The sequence below is a fragment of the Uloborus diversus genome, chromosome 6 (genome assembly GCF_026930045.1).
Source record: "Uloborus diversus isolate 005 chromosome 6, Udiv.v.3.1, whole genome shotgun sequence".
Taxonomy (NCBI): Eukaryota; Metazoa; Arthropoda; class Arachnida; order Araneae; family Uloboridae; genus Uloborus; species Uloborus diversus.
This window is the reverse complement of record NC_072736.1, coordinates 2,760,988-2,783,225: the sequence shown is the minus strand read 5'-3', so window position 1 is coordinate 2,783,225 and position 22,238 is coordinate 2,760,988. Positions and strand designations below refer to the sequence as shown.

Here is a 22,238-nt window from a genome sequence, read left to right as displayed (position 1 = left end):
CACAAAAACATTCAACAATTCTAACTATGAACTGGGAGTTGAGATGATACAGTAAATAATGAATTGGATTGAGGAAAGCCTTCGAACATGGAACAAAAAAAGCTCATAACTCGTTTTTCATACAACTTAAAACTTTCTAACAGATGCCATCTTCAGCAGAAAAATAAGCGCTTTCGATGGACACATAATTTTAATATGTGCACGTATTTTGTCACCGTCATATTGGGGCATTTATGTGAAAATTTGGACAAATTAGAATAAAAAAGAAACTATCAATCGGATTTTTACCGAACTGGTCTACAAACCTCCCCAGTACCAAAAAGAACAAACGGTGAAAGTTTCAGCCAAATCTGCCGGGTAGTTTCTGAGATCTTAGGGAACAAATTTACCAAAGTCCAATTTTATATATATATATATATAGACTAATACGTGCAAATAATTTTTCACCCGTTTAACTGGCAATAATAGGCAATTTATGCAAAATTTGAGCTTAAAAAAATAATTACTAAAAAACTAATTTGAATTTTAAGATACAAAACCCCAGATGCACACCCCGGGGCTCAAAGTAATTTTGTACGAAATTTCAAAGCTGTAGGTGCAATGGTTTCTCGTGGATGCTGGCCCGCCACAGACTTCCTTCCAGAATGTCTTTGAAACCTTTTATTTACTATAAAGAGATGATTGGACTTAGGCTGTTTTCTCTTTTGGACCTTTCATATATAATTGTTGTGCAAGTTCTATTTAAACTTAATTTGCTGAGTAAGTTGCAGATTGAAATGTTCTTGTTGGACATAATGTATTTTGTGATGGGAAGCGATTCGAGTGGGCTTAATTAATATTTTATCTCAAATACTTTTCTGAGATCTTCAAACTTTGCTTTGTCACACCGCAATCTCTCTACGCTGCATGATTTCAATGCAATATACACTTTTTCACTTTCACACACAGAGCCTGCCCGTCAAGAAATGGAGGAAATTAAAGTCCCGAAACCTCCCCCGAAAGAAGTGCCTCAGAGGCTGATGCAGGAAGCACCAACACCCTCTCTGAAGGACAGATCAGAAGTGATCAAAGGGTACAAAAAGGCCATGGTCAAAACAATGACCAACTCCCTCAGTGTTCCGTATTTCAGTTACTGTGACGAAATCGATGTGACCGATTTGGTACTCATGCGTGCACGGTTGAAACAGATAGCAGAGGGAAAAGGTGTTAAGTTTTCATACATGCCTTTTTTCATAAAAGTAAGATATTTTCCTGGGAGTTTTATTACTGTAAATGGTGCTTACAGTACCAATCTTGGTGACAGTTTTTTTTTAAATTGTATGTTGTAGATTTTATTATTGTTTTATGGATAGTTAACCACTTCAGACCTGGTTGTCCGGTATACCAGATATACACTTTAAACAGCTGCTAATCATTTAATAATTGATTTAATTAGTTGATTTTTTTCGTAGTTGACTCTTTACATTCTACTTATTATAATCTGCGAAATAATTTTTCGTTTTGGAATTGACAACACTGAACATATAACTATTGAGAGATAGAGAATGACTCATTTTTCCAACCATGGATTTTCATCTGAAAAGCGAGAGGTTTTTTTCCCTGATTTTTTAAAAAATATATGATCTTTAATTAATCGTTTCAAACGCTTATATTGTGTTTGATAATTGTTTGTAGAACATTTTATAATGAAGTTTATTTGGTATTTTATCGTTTTTGTATATGAAATATTGATTTCAAAAATATAAGTCTGGAATATTGGACGTGCTATAACTCTTTTAATTTTTCTCCTACAACTTCAAAGTTTTGTCTATAAGATACCCTTTACCATAGTACAATGTGTACCAAATATCAACATTTTTGGGTCCAATATTTCATAATTCCGACTGAAGGGGTTAACTGAACTCATAAACAGAGTCAAGGACATTTGAAATCTTTAAATGCATATTTATTTGAACAGTATATAATACATCATTTTAAAACACCAATATAACCATTCATTATTGTACTGGATGAAATATTCTGCCTTCATGGAAAGTAATGCCCTATTTATTGTGAATTTTATATAAAAGTATATTAATAAAGCATGTAGCATAGCCTTTTGTGTTTTTACCTGATGGGTTGTTTGCTAGATGCATGTAGAAAGTAGGGATGCGCCGATGAATTGGCAGAGCCGATTAATGATCATAAATATTATTTTTAATGCTACTAATTCCTCTGTCATTTTTTTTATTTTATAATTTTTGACTTTGGAAATAGTTAATTCACCCTATAGTCAACATTTACCCTATTTCTGTGTGTGTGTGTGTTTTTGTTGAAACTCGGTTTAAAACAAAAACTAGAAAAATATGGGTAAGGGCCGTACTTTCAAGTTTTTTGCCCTAATTTGGAAAAATGGTAGATGCAGCACTTTGATCTGTCTTAGTGAATTATCACCTGTCTCTCCATTGTTGGTTATTATCCTTTATGAAATTTTTAGAATTAGATTAATCTTTTTGCTTATACTTGTAATTAGACTCTAGTATATTCAGATTATGTTTATTAGTAGTTCTTTTTAAATATAGAAGGTATTTTATATTTTTTTCACAATTTCTCTGGTTATCGATTAGTATGAATAATGGCTAATATTGAACTAATTGGTGAATTTTTGATTATTTGTATTAATAGGGTTCAACCCTCGTTGTATTAGATTATTTTGTTTGTATTGAAATTATTGTCAAAATGTTTCAGCTTTGTTGTAGAGTATTAAAACCTTTTATTTCTGCAATTGAATTTATGCATTAATATGTTAAATTTGAAACGTAAGTTAAGTTTTACCTGTGGATGCAGATTTGCAAAATTGTAAATCAGATGAACAAATTTGTGTGTTGTCTTCACACATTCCTTAGTAGTTTGGTTTCACTCTGTTATTATCATTATCAGGCTTACGCATTCAAATTTGTTTAAAGTTGTTTTATTTTCTTTTTGTTGAAAATTTAGAATTATGCATTAAAAGACAACATAATATTTTTTTTGGAGAAATAATCCTACGTCAACTAGGCTGTGGCATTATCCGCCATAAGCCTTCTAGCAGCCCCTGTAAAATTTAGCCTTGGTAAAGTTGTTAGGAGTAAAATTCGTAAAACACTGGTTAGTTCAGAGTAAATCGTCAAGTTTCATAGTTTTCGTCCGAGGAATACAAAGGACAGTTATTATTGTTTGTGTGTGCTACACCGATACGGTGAAGGTGTCCAGTAAAAAGTCATGTCCTGTAGTTGCTCTAAAATTTGCTCAAAAAAAGTTAATAAAAATATATACTGATTCTAATAGCTACTTTTTATAGCTATTCGTGAAATATTGGTATTAGGCCGCTTTATGCTCAGGGCGTGTATTGTAGGGAAGGCTGGTTGTTTTTCCTTCATAGACACTGAGCTGACTGATTTTTTTTTTTTTTTTTGTGGAGTGCATTTGTTTGTTAATTTTTAAAAACAGAGTTTACATTCTGAGGAATTTGACTCTTGGTAACAGAATCAGTGACAAAACCTTAATAGTTCTAGAAAAAGGGAGATATCAGTGGAATGTTCTAGAGCCAAGGTATGCAATTTTCTTCAGAATCTTTCTAAATTGATAGGCTACACAATATTTCTGTGGGCAAGTAAATGGCAGTATCTGTAGAAATAAGCTTTTTAGATATTTGAAATGCGTTTTGGAATCAATGCTAATGATAGGGAAATGTTGGGAATTAAACGTTTTTTTTTTTTGTCTTTTCTTTCAAGCCAGAAACCAAATGAGCAAGCTTGTACAAAAAAAGCTATGTACAACAGATGACCAAAAAAAAATCGCAGTTACTGCTGTTTGCCTGCCCACAGCAGAATACACATATAGAAGCTATGTGCCAGTGAGAGAACAAATTAGATGGAATTTTGTAAATACAATCGAATCTCTCTGCAATTGTTTCTGTACAAAAAATGTCTCCCTATAAACAATTTCAAATTGCAATGTAAACTAACATTAAAAATAATCTTAATAGAAAGATGTGGTTGCCTCCCTTTAAAGTTTTTGTCAGACATTTATCTTTTGGATTTGAGGGATTTTTGAAGATGATTTTTAATTTCTGAACCAATCTGTAATCAAATCTATACAGATTAATGACCTTTTCAAGTAAAATAAATGCAAATAAATACTAGCACAGATTATTTTCTACCTTTTTTGACAAAAATTTTCACTTTTGTGAGCTTATTTTTGAGCAAAAAATTAGTATAATTATAACAGTATTTATAACATAAAGTAGATATTTTTTTAATTAAAAGTCATGATAAAAGACTTTGAATAAAATAATTGCAAAAACATCTTACCTCTTTTAGCAAACTTTTCTCTTTGAAGTCTGATCCTTCTTGTCGTCACCCAAAGGAGATAATACATTACAACGCAAAAGCATTTAAATATACTGCACAAAAAATTTTTTTTTAGATACATCCCTAATTTTATAAAACTGTCCTTCATTTGCATAAATATTCATTAGATTATTTTTTCCTCTCACCAGTACATATGACGTGTATGGGTCATTCTCCAGAAAACGTAACTTTTGAACGCAAATATTTTTCAATTTTGAAAACTTTTTTTTTTCATTCTTACATGAAAATGTTACCTACTAGAAGTAAACATAAACAATGGGCTAGCTAAGTTCCAATTATTTTACTCATAAATAAAAAAAATTAAAAAAATGTCTTGTTTACGGAAATAAAAAGAAGAAAAAACTTTTAATATTTAAAAATCGTGGTCAATTTAATGTCAAAGTAGTAGTTTTGTTAATTGTGCAAGCAAACAGCTATTTTAATGATTAGTGGGAATATAACATTAAGTTTACTTATGTAAAGTACGTCTTATTAGTAGTTTCGAATGCATGTTAAAAATTTTTTTTTAGTAAATTTGAGGATATACTGGCAATTTATAATTTTGGTAGAATGCCTATTATTGATGTATTTCCCCTCCATCATTTATTTTCACCTCAGAAATAATGACATTGATAAGGTCTATCACAGAGATGAGTATCTTTCCATTAATGTAGGCCTAATAGATACATTTTTAATGGAATTTTTTTTTTCTTCGCTGCTACAATGTGCACATGTTAAGCATAAGAAAACATGTTCTTTTCCTTTTTTACATTAATTTACACCCCTAAAATTCAAGTTCACGGAGATCAGAAGTCAGAATAACTACACTAAGTTTTTAAAGCAAAAACTATCTTCTTGTGTTTCGACAAAAATCTCACAACTTCAACTGTGGCTGAAAATAAACAAGGGGGCTCCTTTGTATCAAGGAAAATAAAATTTGATGTATTTAGTGCCCTGTGTTAATGAGAAATGGCATTTTGTGTTTCGGTAACGGAGGTGAGAATTTATTGTGTGACATGACTCCTTGTGCTTCTAAAATGAACTAAAACACAATTTAAAAAAATTAAATTTACTCAAACAATTAGTATTTGAGACACTTGTGAAAGGAATAATAAATAAAGAAGTGTATACTTAAAATACACCACCAGCTCAGTTATTCCATCCGAGGACTGCAGTTTCATTCTTTTTAGCACTCATCAGCCCGGAATAGGAATCACATGAGTTGGTGGCGAAAATCACCAGCTCACCATCTCCTCTGATTTTCGCCACCAGCTCATTTGATTCCTATTCCGGGCTGATGAGTGCTAAAAAGCACGAAACTGCAGTCCTCTGATGGAATAACTGAGCTGGAGGTGTATTTTAAGTATTTCTGCCTTAGCCCTGGCTTAGGGCGGTAACTTACTACAAAATAACTTACTACAAAATAAGTGTATACTTTTAATTAAACAAGTTATTAAGCAACATAAACAGTCACACAAGGTGTGTGACATGCCAGGGAGGTTAGAATTCACATGTTGTGATCCAAAAATATACTAAAATAAAAATTATTATAAAAAAATCATCGGCAGCGTTAAATAGGTATATTTTTGATGAAATTAGAAATCATTGTTAAATTAATTCTTCTGTTTTTACTGTAAAAGGGGTGTGACAGAAAAGTTACACTTTTTGAAGAATGACCCGTATGTGTACATAGGAATGCATGCACTACATTTAAAAAAAAATGTTCAAATATCATTTCCTTGATTAGTATTTTGAGATGGTTGGTTTTTAATGCTCTTCAAAGATACATTATGCTAAAAATAAATTCATTTTTATTCTAGGCTTTATCTTTGTCCTTACTGGAGTATCCAATTCTTAACTCCTCAGTTGACCAAAAGTGTGAAAACATCGTTTATAAGGTGAGAATTCAGAAGTTACGAATAGCATTATATTTACGAGGAAACTTTTGAGAGATAATGCAACTTTTACCGTATGATTTGACATGACTGATATTTACGGGAAAAAACACCGCCAGCTCAGTCATTTCCAGCCGAGGACTGCAGTTTCCTGCTTATTAGCACTCATCAGCCCGGCATAGGAAAGTGACTGAGCTGGAGATGGAAAACCTCTTGAGGAAGCCAAGAGTGCGAAACAAACTGGTAGCTAATATAGAATTAGCAGACCAAACGAGTGACCGAAGCAATGGTTCGGTTCAACTCGAAGATTGAACACGAGGCAAGGTATATTCAGTAAATTACCGCCCATTAGCCAGGGCTAAAGCAGAAATACGTGAAATACACTGCCAGCTCAGTCATTTCCAGCCGAGGACTGCAGTTTCGAAACTGCAGTCCTGGCTAATGGGCGGTAATTTACTGAATGACTGATATTATTCTGTTAATTTTTCCCATGAACTTATTTATCAGTTCTCAATGGTAATGATTTGTCAGTTGTTTTAAATATTTTCATTTTAGGAATGTACACTTCGCAGCTCAAAGCTTTTAGCTAATAGTTTTCAAGTCTAAAGATTGCTGCATTTATTGATTTAAAAGGAGGAGAATTAATCAGAAGTGCACTCATAGAATAAACCTTCCACTTTTTCCTAAATTTTTCTTGATTTTTATAATTTAGTACCAAAATAGTACTGTACTGTGTTGCTGTCAGTTCTCTAAAATCTGGGCAGTTCGAGTCCATGCAATCAGGGCTGGATTTGGAAATGTGGAGGCCCCGGGGCAACAAAGGAGTGGAGGCCCCTAATCATAGGGTTCAAAAAGATCATCATATTTTCGAAACTATGCGATACTTTGATATATATCCGAATATTTTGATATATATGTATATATCCGATATTTTCAATCAGCACTTTAATAGTTAATACATCCTGAAGTTACTGCTATTTATTTTTTCATATTATTATAATTTATAGGGTAGAAAAAACGTAAAATTTGCTGACCCGTGAAAGGATATTTTGTGAAAATTTTACTGTGGGGGCCCTTTTGTTGTGGAGGCCCCGGGACAGTAGCCCCGCCTGCCCTCCCTTAAATCCAGCCCTGCATGCAATTTACAGGTTTTAGAATTTTGTAAATGTCAGGTCACCGATTTGTTAATGTATATTCTAATATTACATTTCACAATTATTGCCCTTTTTTCATAAAAAAAAAGGATCATTCATATATTATAGAAAATATACTATAGCACCTAATAAAACTACGCTAAAAAGCAAGATTTTCACAAAAATATTTTAGTTCAAACCATTTTTAGTTTGTTGGCAGCTCTTGTTTGCTTGAAGATTCTGCTCTTGTCTTTACTTTTTAGTGTCAAGTATGTAGTTGACACATTTAAATATGTATTATTATGTTTAAGAAAGAATACATGTTTAAGAAAGTAAATGAATAAAGTGGAAATAAATTCTCTAAAATGACAGATTAATCAATAAAAGCTGTTATGTGGCGACAGGAAAGAAAAGCCTAAAAATAATTATGATTGACTTTTAACTCAAATTATATTCATGCAAAGTAAGCCTCAAAATAAAATTAAGACTTAAATAGAAATCGATTCCTTCTTTTTAACAATCAAAATATTAGATCCATCTTAAAATTTCTCAATCTGTCTTGCTAATTTTTGCAAAATAGATACTAGCTGCTTCCTTGGCGGCTAGTATGTTTACATAAAAAGGTATAATGTAACTTTTTTTGATCATTTTTGTCTGAAGCTCATGATCCATTATTTCCACATCCAGGCATCTCACAACATAGGCATTGCCATGGATACAGAACAAGGCCTGATTGTGCCAAACATAAAGAATGTCCAGAATCTCAGCATCCTACAGGTGGCTTCTGAACTGAACAGGCTGCACCTGGCGGCCATCAAGGGCTCTATACGGCAGAACGACGTCACAGGAGGGACGTTTTCCATATCCAACATTGGAGCTGTAAGTGATTTTTTTTTTTGTTTCAGGGGACTGATCTGGTTTTTTAAGGTTATAAACAGGAAACCTCTCTCCTATCAGCTCAAGCGTGAATACTGTGTATATGATTAACCACTTTTACCTTGCTTTTGGATTCATATTTTTATTCCCCAATTTATTAAGAACATAAGAAGCAGTACACCCATCTTACGCCGGCTCTACACTCTCCAACGAGAGCACAAGATAAGACAAGGGGTAGAGTGTGGATGGGGAACTCGGCGCCTCTTGGTATCTCTCGCGAATGTCTCGCGTTGCCTCCAGTAAATGTCGGTAAATTGTTCCCGAGTCAAAGGAGCGCAAGAGGCTACTGCAGCGCCATCTGTCCGTCACGCGGAATTTGCTTTGTTTTGGTTTTCAGAAAGCAAATCCCAGTTCGCCATGTCTAATAATTAGGTTTGGAACAACTCTTTGGAGTTGAAATTTTTGGAAATTTTTCAAACAGAGCCTATAATTTGGAACGCAAAGCACACGGATCATAAAAATAAGCAAAAGGTTTGATGCATGGAATCGCATTTCTTCTGGCTGCTTCTTATGTAAAATGACTCCTTGTTTCCAAATACGACCACCTTTCCCCCATCTCGCCCCCCTTTTAGATTTTCCCCCACCCCTTCTTTAAATCAGAGCCATTTTTTTAAAACTTGGAGTGGGAAAAGAGCATTACAATAACCGTTACAATTACCCTGAATGACTAGAGATGTGCAAAGCTCAAAATTTTGTGCATATGTAGCAACAAATAAAACTTGCCCCCCCCCCCCCCCCAAATTCAAAAAGGGGGGATTTTCTACAAAAATCTGTACGTGTAGGAGGAAAACGGAGATCATATTTGGATTCAGGGGGTCAATTAGTAGAAGAATCAGGCGGAATAGCCTCAGAATCATTTGAAATTTTTTTTTGCTGCGCAGTGGGTTTTTTTGGGGGGGGGGGAGTGCCCCCATGTTTTCCTTTTTGCCACATATGCACAAGATTTTGAGCTTTGGACATCTCTTACGGTTAATGTTTACAGTTAATATAATGCTCTTTTCCAATTCCAAATTTAAAAAAAAAATGGCTCTGAATTAGAGGAGGGGTATGGGAAGTTCTAAAAAGGGGGGCGAGATGGGGGGAAAGTGGTCGTATTTGGAAACAAGGGGTCATTTTACCTTAGAATCAGCCAGAAGAATGTCTTTTCGAAAGAAAACCTGCGATTCAATCGTATGCAACGTGCCACATGCACAAGACACTTTTTTTTTAAATTTCTTTTACATCGCGAAAATTTTTTTGGATATAGGAGTCATTCATAGAAGAGTCTTATAACTCTCATTCTGCACCGAAATTTTTTTTACAAACATCTTTTTTAAAAAAGCAGAATAAAAAGATCGTTTTTCGTTATTTTTCTAATATTGGGGGGGGGGGGGGGTATACACCCCAAGTCCCCCTTTTTGCGATCGGTGTCCATAATCTTGAACTGTGAACTTCTCTTGCCCATCAAAACTATTATTAGCAGTTAATATAAAGCTCCTTTCACTTCCAAAAAAAAAAAAAAAAATACTTGCTCTAAAACTAAGGAAATTTTTTAAAAACTTGGGGGGGGGGGGGACTTTAATAAAATTGGGACGTATAGGAGGAAAACGGAGGTCATATTCGGATTCAGGGAGTCATTTTACATAAGAATCAGCCGACAAAATGTCAGAAGCATTTCGAAGGGTTTTTTTTTTTTTTTTGCCGCACAGTGTAATTCAATGCTATGAAAATCATGAGTACAGATCTTTATATTTTATTTTTGTTAGATTTTTAATTTAAACTTTCACAAAAAGTGAAAGAATCACTTAATTTGAAAAAAAAAAAAAAACAACATTAAAAATACGTTTTTGCATCATGCAGAATCAATCCCTTTTCGATGTAAACATTGCATCACGTTGTGACGTCATGTGTGCGATCGGTTGCTATGACTCAGTAAAGAGAATGAACTTTTGGGTGAACCGAGTCACCAGTTCATTGTATCTTATAACCGCGAGAATTTTTTTGTAGATTGAGTTACTTTTTGATTGGCAACATATCTTTAACTTTCTTGCATTGGCAACACATCTTGTATTTTGCATATTCTTAATTTGAAAGCCATGTGAAGACCTTTAAATACTTCGAGCGATCTTTTTCGCTCTCTCTCTCTCTCTCACCTCACATAGCCGCAAAATGTGTTGTACGTGATTTCGTGATGTCTGCCAGTGCTCTTTACTCCTGGCAGGGCGTTATACAACGTGATGTCAATTTTAAAGTCATAAAACGCCTTTAGGCCTATTTTTGTATGTTACGTTAATGCCTTATATTCCTTGGAATCAGCATGTTCGTAAAACTGAATGTTTCGTTGTATTTTAGCGGCTAATCTTTGTCTATTCTTCTAAATGTTTTTAAATATCAATGAAGATGTTGTTCGTCAACTTTAGGAATCCTTTGAGGATAATAAATACAGATTTTCCATGAGGAAAAATGCTTCACGTGTTTTTCTTTCCAACTTCAGGCTGTGGACATTTTTTTTGCAAGTTCACTTCTACTAGCGGTGTAGTAAGTCTAAATTTCACTACACTTAATGCTCACAAGTGGTTATGGGCCCAGGTCACCTGGACTTTGCAATTCCTGGCCATAACCTGAAGAACTTGGAAAATTTGAATTTTTATACTCTGAAGAATTTTTAAAACATCGTGAAATTTTTGAAAGTATGGAAGTCCCTACAATACCTTTACTAAATGCCAATAATTGGAATACTTGGAAGAGAAACATACAAGTTGTCCTGCGTCATTCGGGCAGCTGGGAATTCATCGAAGCTGACGAAAAAGATGAAAAAGAAAAGAAACTTGAAGAAGAAAAATTTACGTTCCGAGATAAAGCGGAAATAAATCTTAGAAGAACTCGAGCTTATACTACCATTTATCAGTTCCTGTCAGAAGAATTCAAGCCTCTCATCGAATGCACCTATCATGTGGAAAACCTTTAAGCATAAATGTATTGCTCTTTCCACTATGGAAGCCGAATATGTCACTTTGACAGAGGCTGCTAAAGAATTTATCTGGATCATTAGAATTTTAAAAAATGAAAATTTGAATTTAATTTTGAAAAATTGTGAAATATTTTGTGACAACATTGCTGCAATAGATTTTTCCAAAAGTTCTATACAAAATCAAAGAAGTAAACATATTGATATCAAGTATCATTTTTTGAGAAATTTAGTAAATGAAAAATTGTTTAAATTAATGTATGTGAGTTCTAAATTAAATTTAGCTGATGCTTTGACAAAACCTTATACCAAATCTCAACTTGGACATTTTTGTGACATTATTTTTGGGGGGGAAAAATATATAAACTAAATTTGAATTTTTTGGGTGTGTAAAATTTTTGTGAAATTCAATGGTGACTTTGTCAATTTGAATTTATTGTGAATTTTTCTGATTGTTGTGCATGTTGCAAAAATGGGGCCGCTTGTTAGATTTTTAATTTAAACTTTCACAAAAAGTGAAAGAATCACTTAATTTGAAAAAAAAAAAAAAAAAAAAACAACATTAAAAATACGTTTTTGCATCATGCAGAATCAATCCCTTTTCGATGTAAACATTGCATCACGTTGTGACGTCATGTGTGCGATCGGTTGCAATGACTCAGTAAAGAGAATGAACTTTTGGGTGAACCGAGTCACCAGTTCATTGTATCTTATAACCGCGAGAATTTTTTTGTAGATTGAGTTACTTTTTGATTGGCAACATATCTTTAACTTTCTTGCATTGGCAACACATCTTGTATTTTGCATATTCTTAATTTGAAAGCCATGTGAAGACCTTTAAATACTTCGAGCGATCTTTTTCGCTCTCTCTCTCTCTCTCTCACCTCACATAGCCGCAAAATGTGCTGTACGTGATTTCGTGATGTCTGCCAGTGCTCTTTACTCCTGGCAGGGCGTTATACAACGTGATGTCAATTTTAAAGTCATAAAACGCCTTTAGGCCTATTTTTGTATGTTACGTTAATGCCTTATATTCCTTGGAATCAGCATGTTCGTAAAACTGAATGTTTCGTTGTATTTTAGCGGCTAATCTTTGTCTATTCTTCTAAATGTTTTTAAATATCAATGAAGATGTTGTTCGTCAACTTTAGGAATCCTTTGAGGATAATAAATACAGATTTTCCATGAGGAAAAATGCTTCACGTGTTTTTCTTTCCAACTTCAGGCTGTGGACATTTTTTTTGCAAGTTCACTTCTACTAGCGGTGTAGTAAGTCTAAATTTCACTACACTTAATGCTCACAATTTTTATAACTAAATTGTATAATATTGTGGCCATTTTTGGTTGTAATCTTAATTTTTAAATTCACATTTGTTGTCATAAAACAGTTTCATAAAAATAGCGGATAAACATATTTGTCAACCACCATCTCTTCTTCCTCGACTTCTTTTTTGCCTTCTTGGTGTTGTAAATGTGTAGGTAGTTGTATGTAAAAAGAATACAGGCACCTCGCAAAATCTGCATCTACTTCGTGGTCCATTTTGTAACAAGCGGATTGACAGTTGAAACGCGCGCGAATGCTCGTGACATCACCGGCTTCTGCGTGCGCAAACACCTCGCCCGAGAGTGTGAACGGCTCTCTTGTTCAACGCTTCCCTCGCCATGACGTCACAGATCTCTCGGCAAAAAAAACCTCTCGTGCTTTTCAGGGAGAGTGTGGAGCAGGCATTACTTTTAAATGCATTCTGTTGCTACGAGGGTTAATCTTTACTAATAATAAAGCTGAAAGTCTGTGTCTCTGGATCTCTGGATGTCTGTTATACGTGCATAGCGCCTACACCGTTCGGCCGATTTTCATGAAATTTGGCTCAAAATTAGTTTGTAGCACCTCAAAGCAATTTTTTGAAAATTCGATTTGTTCTTTTTCTATTCCATTTTTAAGAACATTTTACAGAAGAAGTTATTCTAACTTGGATGAGCAAATTGCCATAACATAGACAAGTAAATTACTGTAACATGGATGAGCAAATTACCATAACATAGGCGAGAAAATTACCATAAGGTGGATGAGCAAATTACCATAACAAGGGCGAGAAAATGAACATAGCAAATTGGCAAGAAATTCATCATCCATTATTTGTAAATATGCATGCGAACCAAATAACCTTTTCATTTTCTACTACGGGCAAAGCCGTGCGTGTACCACTAGTCAAATATAAACAGGAATTTCTTTTAAAAAATTGTTTGTATCAACCAAAAATTTTTTACACCAGCTATCCTTTTTTTACATAGTGTCCTTCCTCTAATACACATTTTTCATATAAAATTGCCAAGTTTTTGATGCCGTCGTGATAGAAAGAAGAGGAACAAGTGAAGAGGCAATTATGCACAAACTCCTCTATAATTGCATCATCATCAATTTCTTTGTCCTCCTAGGTCTTTTTTGAATGTTCCAAACAAATGGCAGTCGCAAGGCAATAAATATGAACTGTACCGAGGGGTTTCAGCTGCGTCCGATGAAAGTTCTAAAATGTTTCTTGCTTTAAAGCGGCAGTATGTCGCCTTGCATTTTCTTAGAGAAAAATGACATTACTTATCGCTTGGCGTCCTCGTCTGCTGAGATATGCAGCTTCTGCTTCATCCAAATGATGACATTAGTCGCCTGCATTAGTTGTCCTTTGTCAATAATGTCATGAATAGCAACAATGTTGTCTACAGTGATTCTTGTCTGCAGTCTCCTTTCATCAGATTTGTTTTTTACAGCTGCAATGTTTTTTTTTATCCTACTCATATGCTCGAGTGTGAAAAATGTTTCTTTTACAAACAGTGCATGAAACAGGCTCCAAATTTCAGAGGGTTTGGTGTCTTCTTTTGTGAGAAATTTAATAATGATGCGTTGCGCGACAGAGGTATGCACTTCTTGCTTATTCTTGGCATACTGAAGTAGCCCAGATCTCCAAAGTGTGTACAAATGCAAAAACCTTTCTTCAGATATCCTCACTAACATATTGGCAAAGTACCAACCCAGATTTATTACTAACAACAGCCTTAGAATCAAATTCCGATTTATTTTTGGTCTACCCTCGTATATGGCAACATACCATCTGAGGATCAGTCAATAAATAACGACACAAAGGCTATAAAACAGATTTAAAACCGACATTCTTCAAAAATACTAACCAAAATTGTTTGAACACTTATACCCCACCACGAAAATAGTTGCATAATTCCATGCTCATACAAGTCCTTTGGCTGCTCCTAGCACCAATAACGCATGCACTCCTTTACTTCATCGTCCAAATGAAATCGTTGTCCCCAAAGTGCCTTCTTGAGTTCCCCAAAGATGTGGGATCATATGGGGATGGATCTGGATTATAAGGAGGTGGTTCAGGATTTCCCTCATAAATTTCCTTAAAAGTTCTTTTTTTGCATTGGCTGTGTGTGATCTTGGTAAACTTTCACTTGCTGCCATTGGGTTACACAACAATGCTAGACCATCGGCAACAGAGAAACTTTTCTGCAGTCTCTGGATGTGATACCAGGATGTTGGTATTTTGCATATAGTTTTGCATTGGCCCTGGCTTAAGGGGGCTAACTCAAAGCTTAATAATTACTAATCAAATAAATCACTATCAAACTTATTCAATTATTGCATCTTTTGAATAAAAAAGTTTTTTTTTTTGAGTAATCACATTGCTTATTGTTCTCATTTGACTGTTTTGATGTTCCTATGATTTTATTTCCCCCCCGCCTCCCTCTGCAGCATCACCGTCGACCGGCCTCACGATGCTGCTCCTATAGCGAAAACCGTCTCCATGTTGCGTTCATATGCTACACACACGGTCATACATACACAACTACACACACACATACACACACAAACACATACACTCAAACACATACATACACTCACACACAGACACAAACACACACACAAATACACACATACTTACACACACACAAATACACATACCCCATGCACATATATACACACACACATACCCACACACTCATGCCTAAACACAAACACACGCCTACAGGCACATACACACACACGCCTGCACAGACACACACACACATACCCACACACACACAAGTGCACACATACCCACACACACACAAATACACATATATACACACACATACCCACGCACATGCCTGCACACAGACACAAACACACACCTACATACACACATACCCACACACACACACGCCTGCACACACGGAAAAAAACACATGATTGCGAAAAACATAATTGTAATTCAAGATGTCAAAATTCAAATTATTATTTTTATTTGTTTTTGTTTTTTATGAAATTGAAATTTTTATATTCATATGTATTAATTCCTTTTTAAATTTAGATTGGTGGAACCTATGCAAAACCTGTGATTCTTCTTCCTGAGGTCGCTATTGGAGCAGTAGGAAAAATACAGGTAAGTTGGTTAAAGGAAAAAGAAACACATGATCATAATTAAAATTGTGATAAGAAAATAAAGATGGGATCAGCACAGTTTGAGACAGATTATTGATATCTGTTTTTGGATGCTAACCCACCCTTTCACACACCGTCTTTAATACATTTTTAAAGCTATGTTCAAATTTCATTGAATTCTTTAGAAACTACCTAGTAGATTAGTATTTCCCAGTAAATCAATCCTCGGCCGACCATAGAATTCTGCTTAGAGTAATTTACAAACTAGATAAGTATGTTATAGGTGCTTTATTTACACACCCCTAGCCTCCCTAATAACCTCCCTATTCTAACTGAAGTAATGTAAGAAGATATCATTACGGAAATAATCAATACAGCACCAGGCACTTGAAAATACTTAAATAGATTATTACAATCACCTTTTTTTTTTTTACAAACAAAGGTTTAGCTTATCTTGTATCAATTGTTCACCATTAAAACACAGAAAAGAATCCCATCTGTTAAATTTTGTTTAAAAGAAAGTATTTAATTTTTTTTTTTTTTTGATTAATTTCCTCACATTTAAGTGATATTATTTCCCAATCATTTTTGTAAAAATTAGTATCTATAGAAGCTATGGGGCTCTGACAGCCCTTTATGCCAGGGCCGATTTCTTTAAGCAATCTGCCACTGTACATGCCTTCCCTTTTATGCACAGAGAAACATTAGTCACTGATCTTTGTCTTCAATAAAAATGTTATGTTTACCATGTATGGATTGTTCTTTTTTTTTTTCGGTGACAAAAGTTTTGGAAAAGAAAGAGGTAAAATATGATCAAACCAATTAAACAATATTCGTTTTTATTGCTTGATTAAAATTAAAACTGGCCCATGATTTTGATTTTTTTCCCCCGGGAGTGGTTAGTGAAGGATGTATACTAAATGCAAATTTTATCTGAAAACAACAAAAACCGCACAAACTTGAATGGTTAAGCATTATTTTTCCAAAGCAGGGGCTTCAAACATCTGCCCCTGTTTATGCAAGAATGCATGTCAGCTGCTGATTATTTTTAACTAAAACTAATTTAATATTTGCTTTGCTTTTGTATCATAGTTTATGACAACAGGAGCTGAAAGTGTTAGTATTTTCAAAAGATAAATGGATCGCAAAGGAATTATTTCGTTTTTGACAAAACAAATCTTTAACAAAAATGGTTTTATTGCACCAAAATAGGAGTTTTATTATTATTATTATTATTTATTTATTTATTTTTTTATTTGCGATCGCTATATTGCATTTTATTCTTTCAAACTTAACATTTTTATAACTGTATTGTTGAAAAGTGTTTCTGTATCTGGATTTTATTTTCATATTTTTGTAATTAATATCTTTGTTTCCACCAGTTTATTTTTCATACTGATGATTGTCAGCTTGTTTCTTTCGTTTTGTTTTTGCTACTCGGTCTTTCATTAAATCCTTTTAATACTTCAAAAGCACTGTTATTTTATTTTTGGGACAATTTTAAATCAACAACACTGTTAGTTTATTTTACATTAGGAATAAAATTTATACTAAATTTGTTTCTTCTTGACGTGTGTGTAGTCCTATCTCTTCGTCTTTTTTCCTACCTTTTTAAGTGATTTCTTTTCCTACTTTTTAAATTTTTGATTCCTTATTTCCTACTTTTCCCCCCAAAAAAACTACTTTGGGGTCTGTTTAATTATGTCAAGGGACAACACTCCCCCCCCCCTGGAATTAATTTTCTAAATTAAAATGCTAAAAGCCTATTTCTTGGCTTTTTCTTGATGAAGTTAAAGGATGGTATGGGGTTTAGGACTTACCATACCATCGGGGTTTAAAAAATCTCCCACAGAAGTTATTTGAAATTGAAGTTCCAAAAACAATTTTGGATGATGTTAGAGGGAATGGATTTGGGACTCGTTTTGCAGAATTGGTAGAGATAGAAGTCCTTAAACCAAAGTTTAATATAATCTTAGAGGACGTTAGGGGATCAGGTTCTCTAGCATGAGAAAGGGGGGGGGGTGCAGCCCCATAGCTCTTCTTCTAGATTCGCCATTGTGCTCAAGGATTGATGCTACTCTAAAATCAAGCTACTTTTCCCCTATGTATTTCAATTTTTCAACTATGAAAAATTGAAGTCCTTAAGCCAAAGTTTTAGATAATCTTAGAGGATGTTAGGGGATCAGGTTCTCTAGCATGAGAAAGGGGGGGGGGTGGAGCCCCATAGCTCTTCTTCTAGATTCGCCATTGTGCTCAAGGATTGATGCTACTCTAAAATCAAGCTACTTTTCCCCTATGTATTTCAATTTTTCAACTATAAAATGAAATGATAGGGATAATGTTGCGACCCCCTAAGAAATGCTTCCCGACCACCTTGGGAGTTGCAACCCACAGGTTTTGAACCCCTGATCTAGTAGGACAGGAGACAGGACTGAATAGTGGATGATCAACAATTGATTTTACGCATGACATGTGGCATTGAAGGAATGTGAAAAAGAGCTTTAAGTACTATGTTTTCAACAAGTAAAACAAATGTTTATAATTTTAGGCATTTAAAATGTAGAAAAATTCAAAAAAAGAAATATCTTTTTTAAAGGTTTTTCTTACCTTTTTCTCTTAAGGGAAAAAAGTTTTGGGATTCTGAAATTAGTTATCCCATACCATGGACGCCCATATGCAAAATTGTAAGGCGGGGCGACTCAGATATTTTAACCATGGTTTAGCAGGATATTTTCCTCATGGAAGCAGATTTCAGGACAGATTAGAGTCATTAAAATTTGACATTTTTAATAACTTATTCATTAATGGCTGGAAAAGAAATGTTTTTACATTTTTGCAAAGAAAAAAGTACTAAAAGCAAGGAAGCTCTAATTTCTAAGGGGGGGGGGGGGCTCGTGCCCCCTATATGGGCGCCCTTCTCCCATACTGCATGCACAGTTGACCTTAATCTAAAATGTAAGAAAATTTAATGTTTCACCCAGAGAACTAATCGTGACACTGTGTTTTGTTGTAGGCTCTTCCTCGCTTCGATGAGAATGACAGAGTGGTGAAGAGACACATCATGCAGGTGAGCTGGTCCGCGGATCACAGGGTGATCGACGGCGCCACCATGTGTCGATTCTCTAATCTCTGGAAATCCTATCTCGAGAGCCCCGTGACCATGCTCATGCACCTCAAGTGAGACCGCGGGCAGTGCTACGATTCACTCCCCTGTGAAGTTTTCTCCTTTTCCTTTTTCCCCGTTGTGAATCTGTAAGTTTTGCATAAAAGATATTGAACCGTTTCAGAAGAGGTATTCATATTCCTCTGATTGAGTTGTTTGCTAGAAAATACTTGAAGTTTGAGACTCGTTCAATCTCAGTAATACACTTATTGATGCATAACAATGCATGTCTCATTTTGTTCCTTCAAAAAGAGAACAATCAAATTATTCGATATATGTGCCTAAATTGTAGTCATTTTGTAAAACTAAATTTTTACAGTCTTCTATGAGATATTTTGTTTTAACAGTAAAATTTTGTAAAATTACTGAGAGTGAAATTTGAATCAATAATGTTTCAACATTTATGTTATCTTTTATCAACCCAAATCTTTTCTCTAGAATCCTATTTGCGCTTCATTTATGGTTGGGGGCAGTTAGTTTGAAATACAAATTAATCTTAATGATCGTCCAAAAGAGAAAAAAGAAAGTTTTTGAATTTATTAATAGAAAACTGTTAAATCTGTTTCAAAATTGTTTTTTTCATTTTTTTTTTAATTTAGAGATATCTTGTTGCTTCTCTAGGTCAAAAAGAAGACTAAATTATGAAAGCATTGACGGCATAAGCAAAAAACATACAGTAACTTTTCATTAATCCAGACCCAATAAATCTGACTTTCCTTAATTCAGACAGCCATTTAGATGTACATACTGTATAAATAGAAAGTGAATTAGCGCAATAATGTATTTTTGTAGGCAGGGGTGCCCATCCCTCCCAAGTTCAATGGTGTACATTCCCTCCCCCCCAAATTTGTTCAGTCCTCTCTCCCTTTTTTATTTTTAAAAAAATATTTTTATTTATTTTCTTTAAATATTTTTTTTTAATTTATTTATTTGTTTTTAATTATTATTTTATTAGAAAAGTTCACTGCTACGTCAATAACATACACACACACACAAACTAAATAAATAAATGAAATAAAATGTAAACAGAATAAAATAAAATAATTTAAATTTAAATAATACAGGGTTCGTACGCTCCTTCAAAACTCCTCCAATACTCCTTCATTTAGGGAAAATTTTTGAAGCGCCCTTCAAACTCCATCATTTTGGTTTTAAATCCTTCAAAACTCCTTCTTTTTTTAGTTCATGACTACATAATCTTCCTCTATGACAGTAACTTACAATCCTTTGATTGTAGTAATTTCGTGTATATATATATATATATATATATATATATATATATATATATATATATATATATAGATAGATAGATAGATAGATAGATATGATTTACAAATTGATCATAGAAGTCATAAAAGTTGAAGGTGAAAATATTATTAGATGACTAAGACATTTCATAACTGAAGTAAAACATGCTTAAATGGCGCTTGGCTGTTATTTTCAAATTTTATGATAATTGCTTTTCCCGCCACCACACTCTCAGCAGCAAAAGTCAGTTTGTCTAATTATTATTTAAATATTTAAAAATACATAAGTAACTATAAAGTAAGACAAAACAACGTTCTATATTAAGTGATTGTTTTAAAAAACAATTGTTTAGTAAATCACAGTTACGATACTGTACAAAGGGTCATTCACAAGTGATGTCATCCCTTGAGGGGGAGATGAGTTCACGAAATTGTGACAAGGGGAAGAGAGCGGGTGTCAAAAAGTGACATCACACAGTTATTGTAACAATATGTTTTTAAAAAATATGACATATGACAAGAAGAGGAGTAAGGTGAAGTGTGACAGAGGGGGAAGGTTGTCGAATACGTTGAGAAAAAACTGCAACATCATTTAATGACAGCCCATTAGTACTCCTTCAAAATCTCATTCTACTCCTACAAAACTCCTCCAATACTCCTTCATTTTATTTCTGAAATTGAGTACGAACCCTGTAATAAATGAATGAAAATAAATTTAAAAAAATTAAAAAATCCCCCCTTAAAAATTTTGATGGCACAACTTTCACCATAATTCCCCCTCTGTGGGCACTCCTGTTTGTAGGTCTGTAAAATAATGTGTGTACTACACACTATACTTAATTTTCTCTTATGTGGTTTTATATTTCATTCTCTTGAATTAAAAATACAATTTTTACTGTGTACAATAGCTTTTTTCAGCACCTTGGCTCAATTAAGATATTTTGTTTCATCTGTACTTGCATTAATTTCAAGGGCCTGGATCCTTGCCTTTAATTAATACAGAGTGGCGACAGATCAGGGAATCCTACATGTTGATTTCCTACAATATTTCTCTGTCGATAATTTAAAATGCTATTTTTACCAAAAAAAAGAGCATCTTTTCAAAATATATTTTTAATTAACAGCTTAAACCGTTTTAAACACTGCATTTTATTTAAATTGAAATACTTTTCAGGTAGGGCAAATAAATGGAACCATTGTAATTGGTAACGTAAATCAGGGAAAAGTCGGGGAACTTTTTTTTCCAGTTCCTGACGCCACCCTGTAATATTAATGTCATCAATAGAATGTTAACACACGAACCCTTCTACTGTAAGATCCCTGTTAATGATTTTTCTTTGTTATTGTATGCTAGCTGCCTCGCACGACTTTGCATGGTCTACCTGGAAAATAAAAGTTAGGTCACGTGACGCATGTTCAACAATCAGCCTTAAATAATGGAAAAAAGAACAACAAAAATACTGCTAAATTTCCCTTTAAAATACCGAATAAATTGATTGCAACTCTCCATTAATTCTTGATTATCTTTCGCTGGCTGTACATTGTTTATTTACTACAGTATAACCTCGATTTAACGATTTTCAGGGAACTGGAAAAAGTTATCATTAAATCAAGGATATCGTTAAATCGATGAGCATAGACAGCCAATGCAGTCAAATCCAGACCAGTGAAATGTTTCTTTAAATTGAGGAAGAAATCTTTAAATCGGGTATCGTTAAATCAAAGTTATACTGTATATTATTATTTTACTATATTTATAAATAAATCAATATTAATGATGCTGAAGATTATATTATTCCCTTTAACGTAGCATCCTTTTAGGAAAGGTGTTTGTTTTAAAAAAAAATATTGGACAATTCATTTTTGCATTGAATAAATATATTTTAAACAAGCCCTTGACATATTCTTGTTATCTCATTAAAATACTTTTTGTCAAGTGTTGCACTGTTATATTGAATAATTTTTGTTATCTTTTTGAAAGTATTTTATTTTTCTTTTAAAACTCAATTAAATACTGCTGGAAAATGTTCTTGCATCACATGTATGAGTTGAATTTCTGCACTATTTGTCAAAGCAATGCATTTATTAGTCTTGTTGCTTTCTAGTCCTATAGTT

General features: G+C 33.8%; 1 protein-coding gene across 1 annotated transcript; it reads left to right on the top strand.

The window, feature by feature from the left end:
* Positions 1 to 965: 965 nt before the first annotated feature.
* LOC129224152 (lipoamide acyltransferase component of branched-chain alpha-keto acid dehydrogenase complex, mitochondrial-like) lies at positions 966 to 18,894 on the top strand. The gene is made up of 5 exons (XM_054858568.1): positions 966 to 1,238; positions 6,191 to 6,268; positions 8,086 to 8,277; positions 15,643 to 15,714; positions 18,727 to 18,894. Exons 1-5 carry the CDS (start codon positions 966 to 968, stop codon positions 18,892 to 18,894), a joined length of 783 nt encoding a protein of 260 aa, XP_054714543.1.
* Positions 18,895 to 22,238: the final 3,344 nt, after the last annotated feature.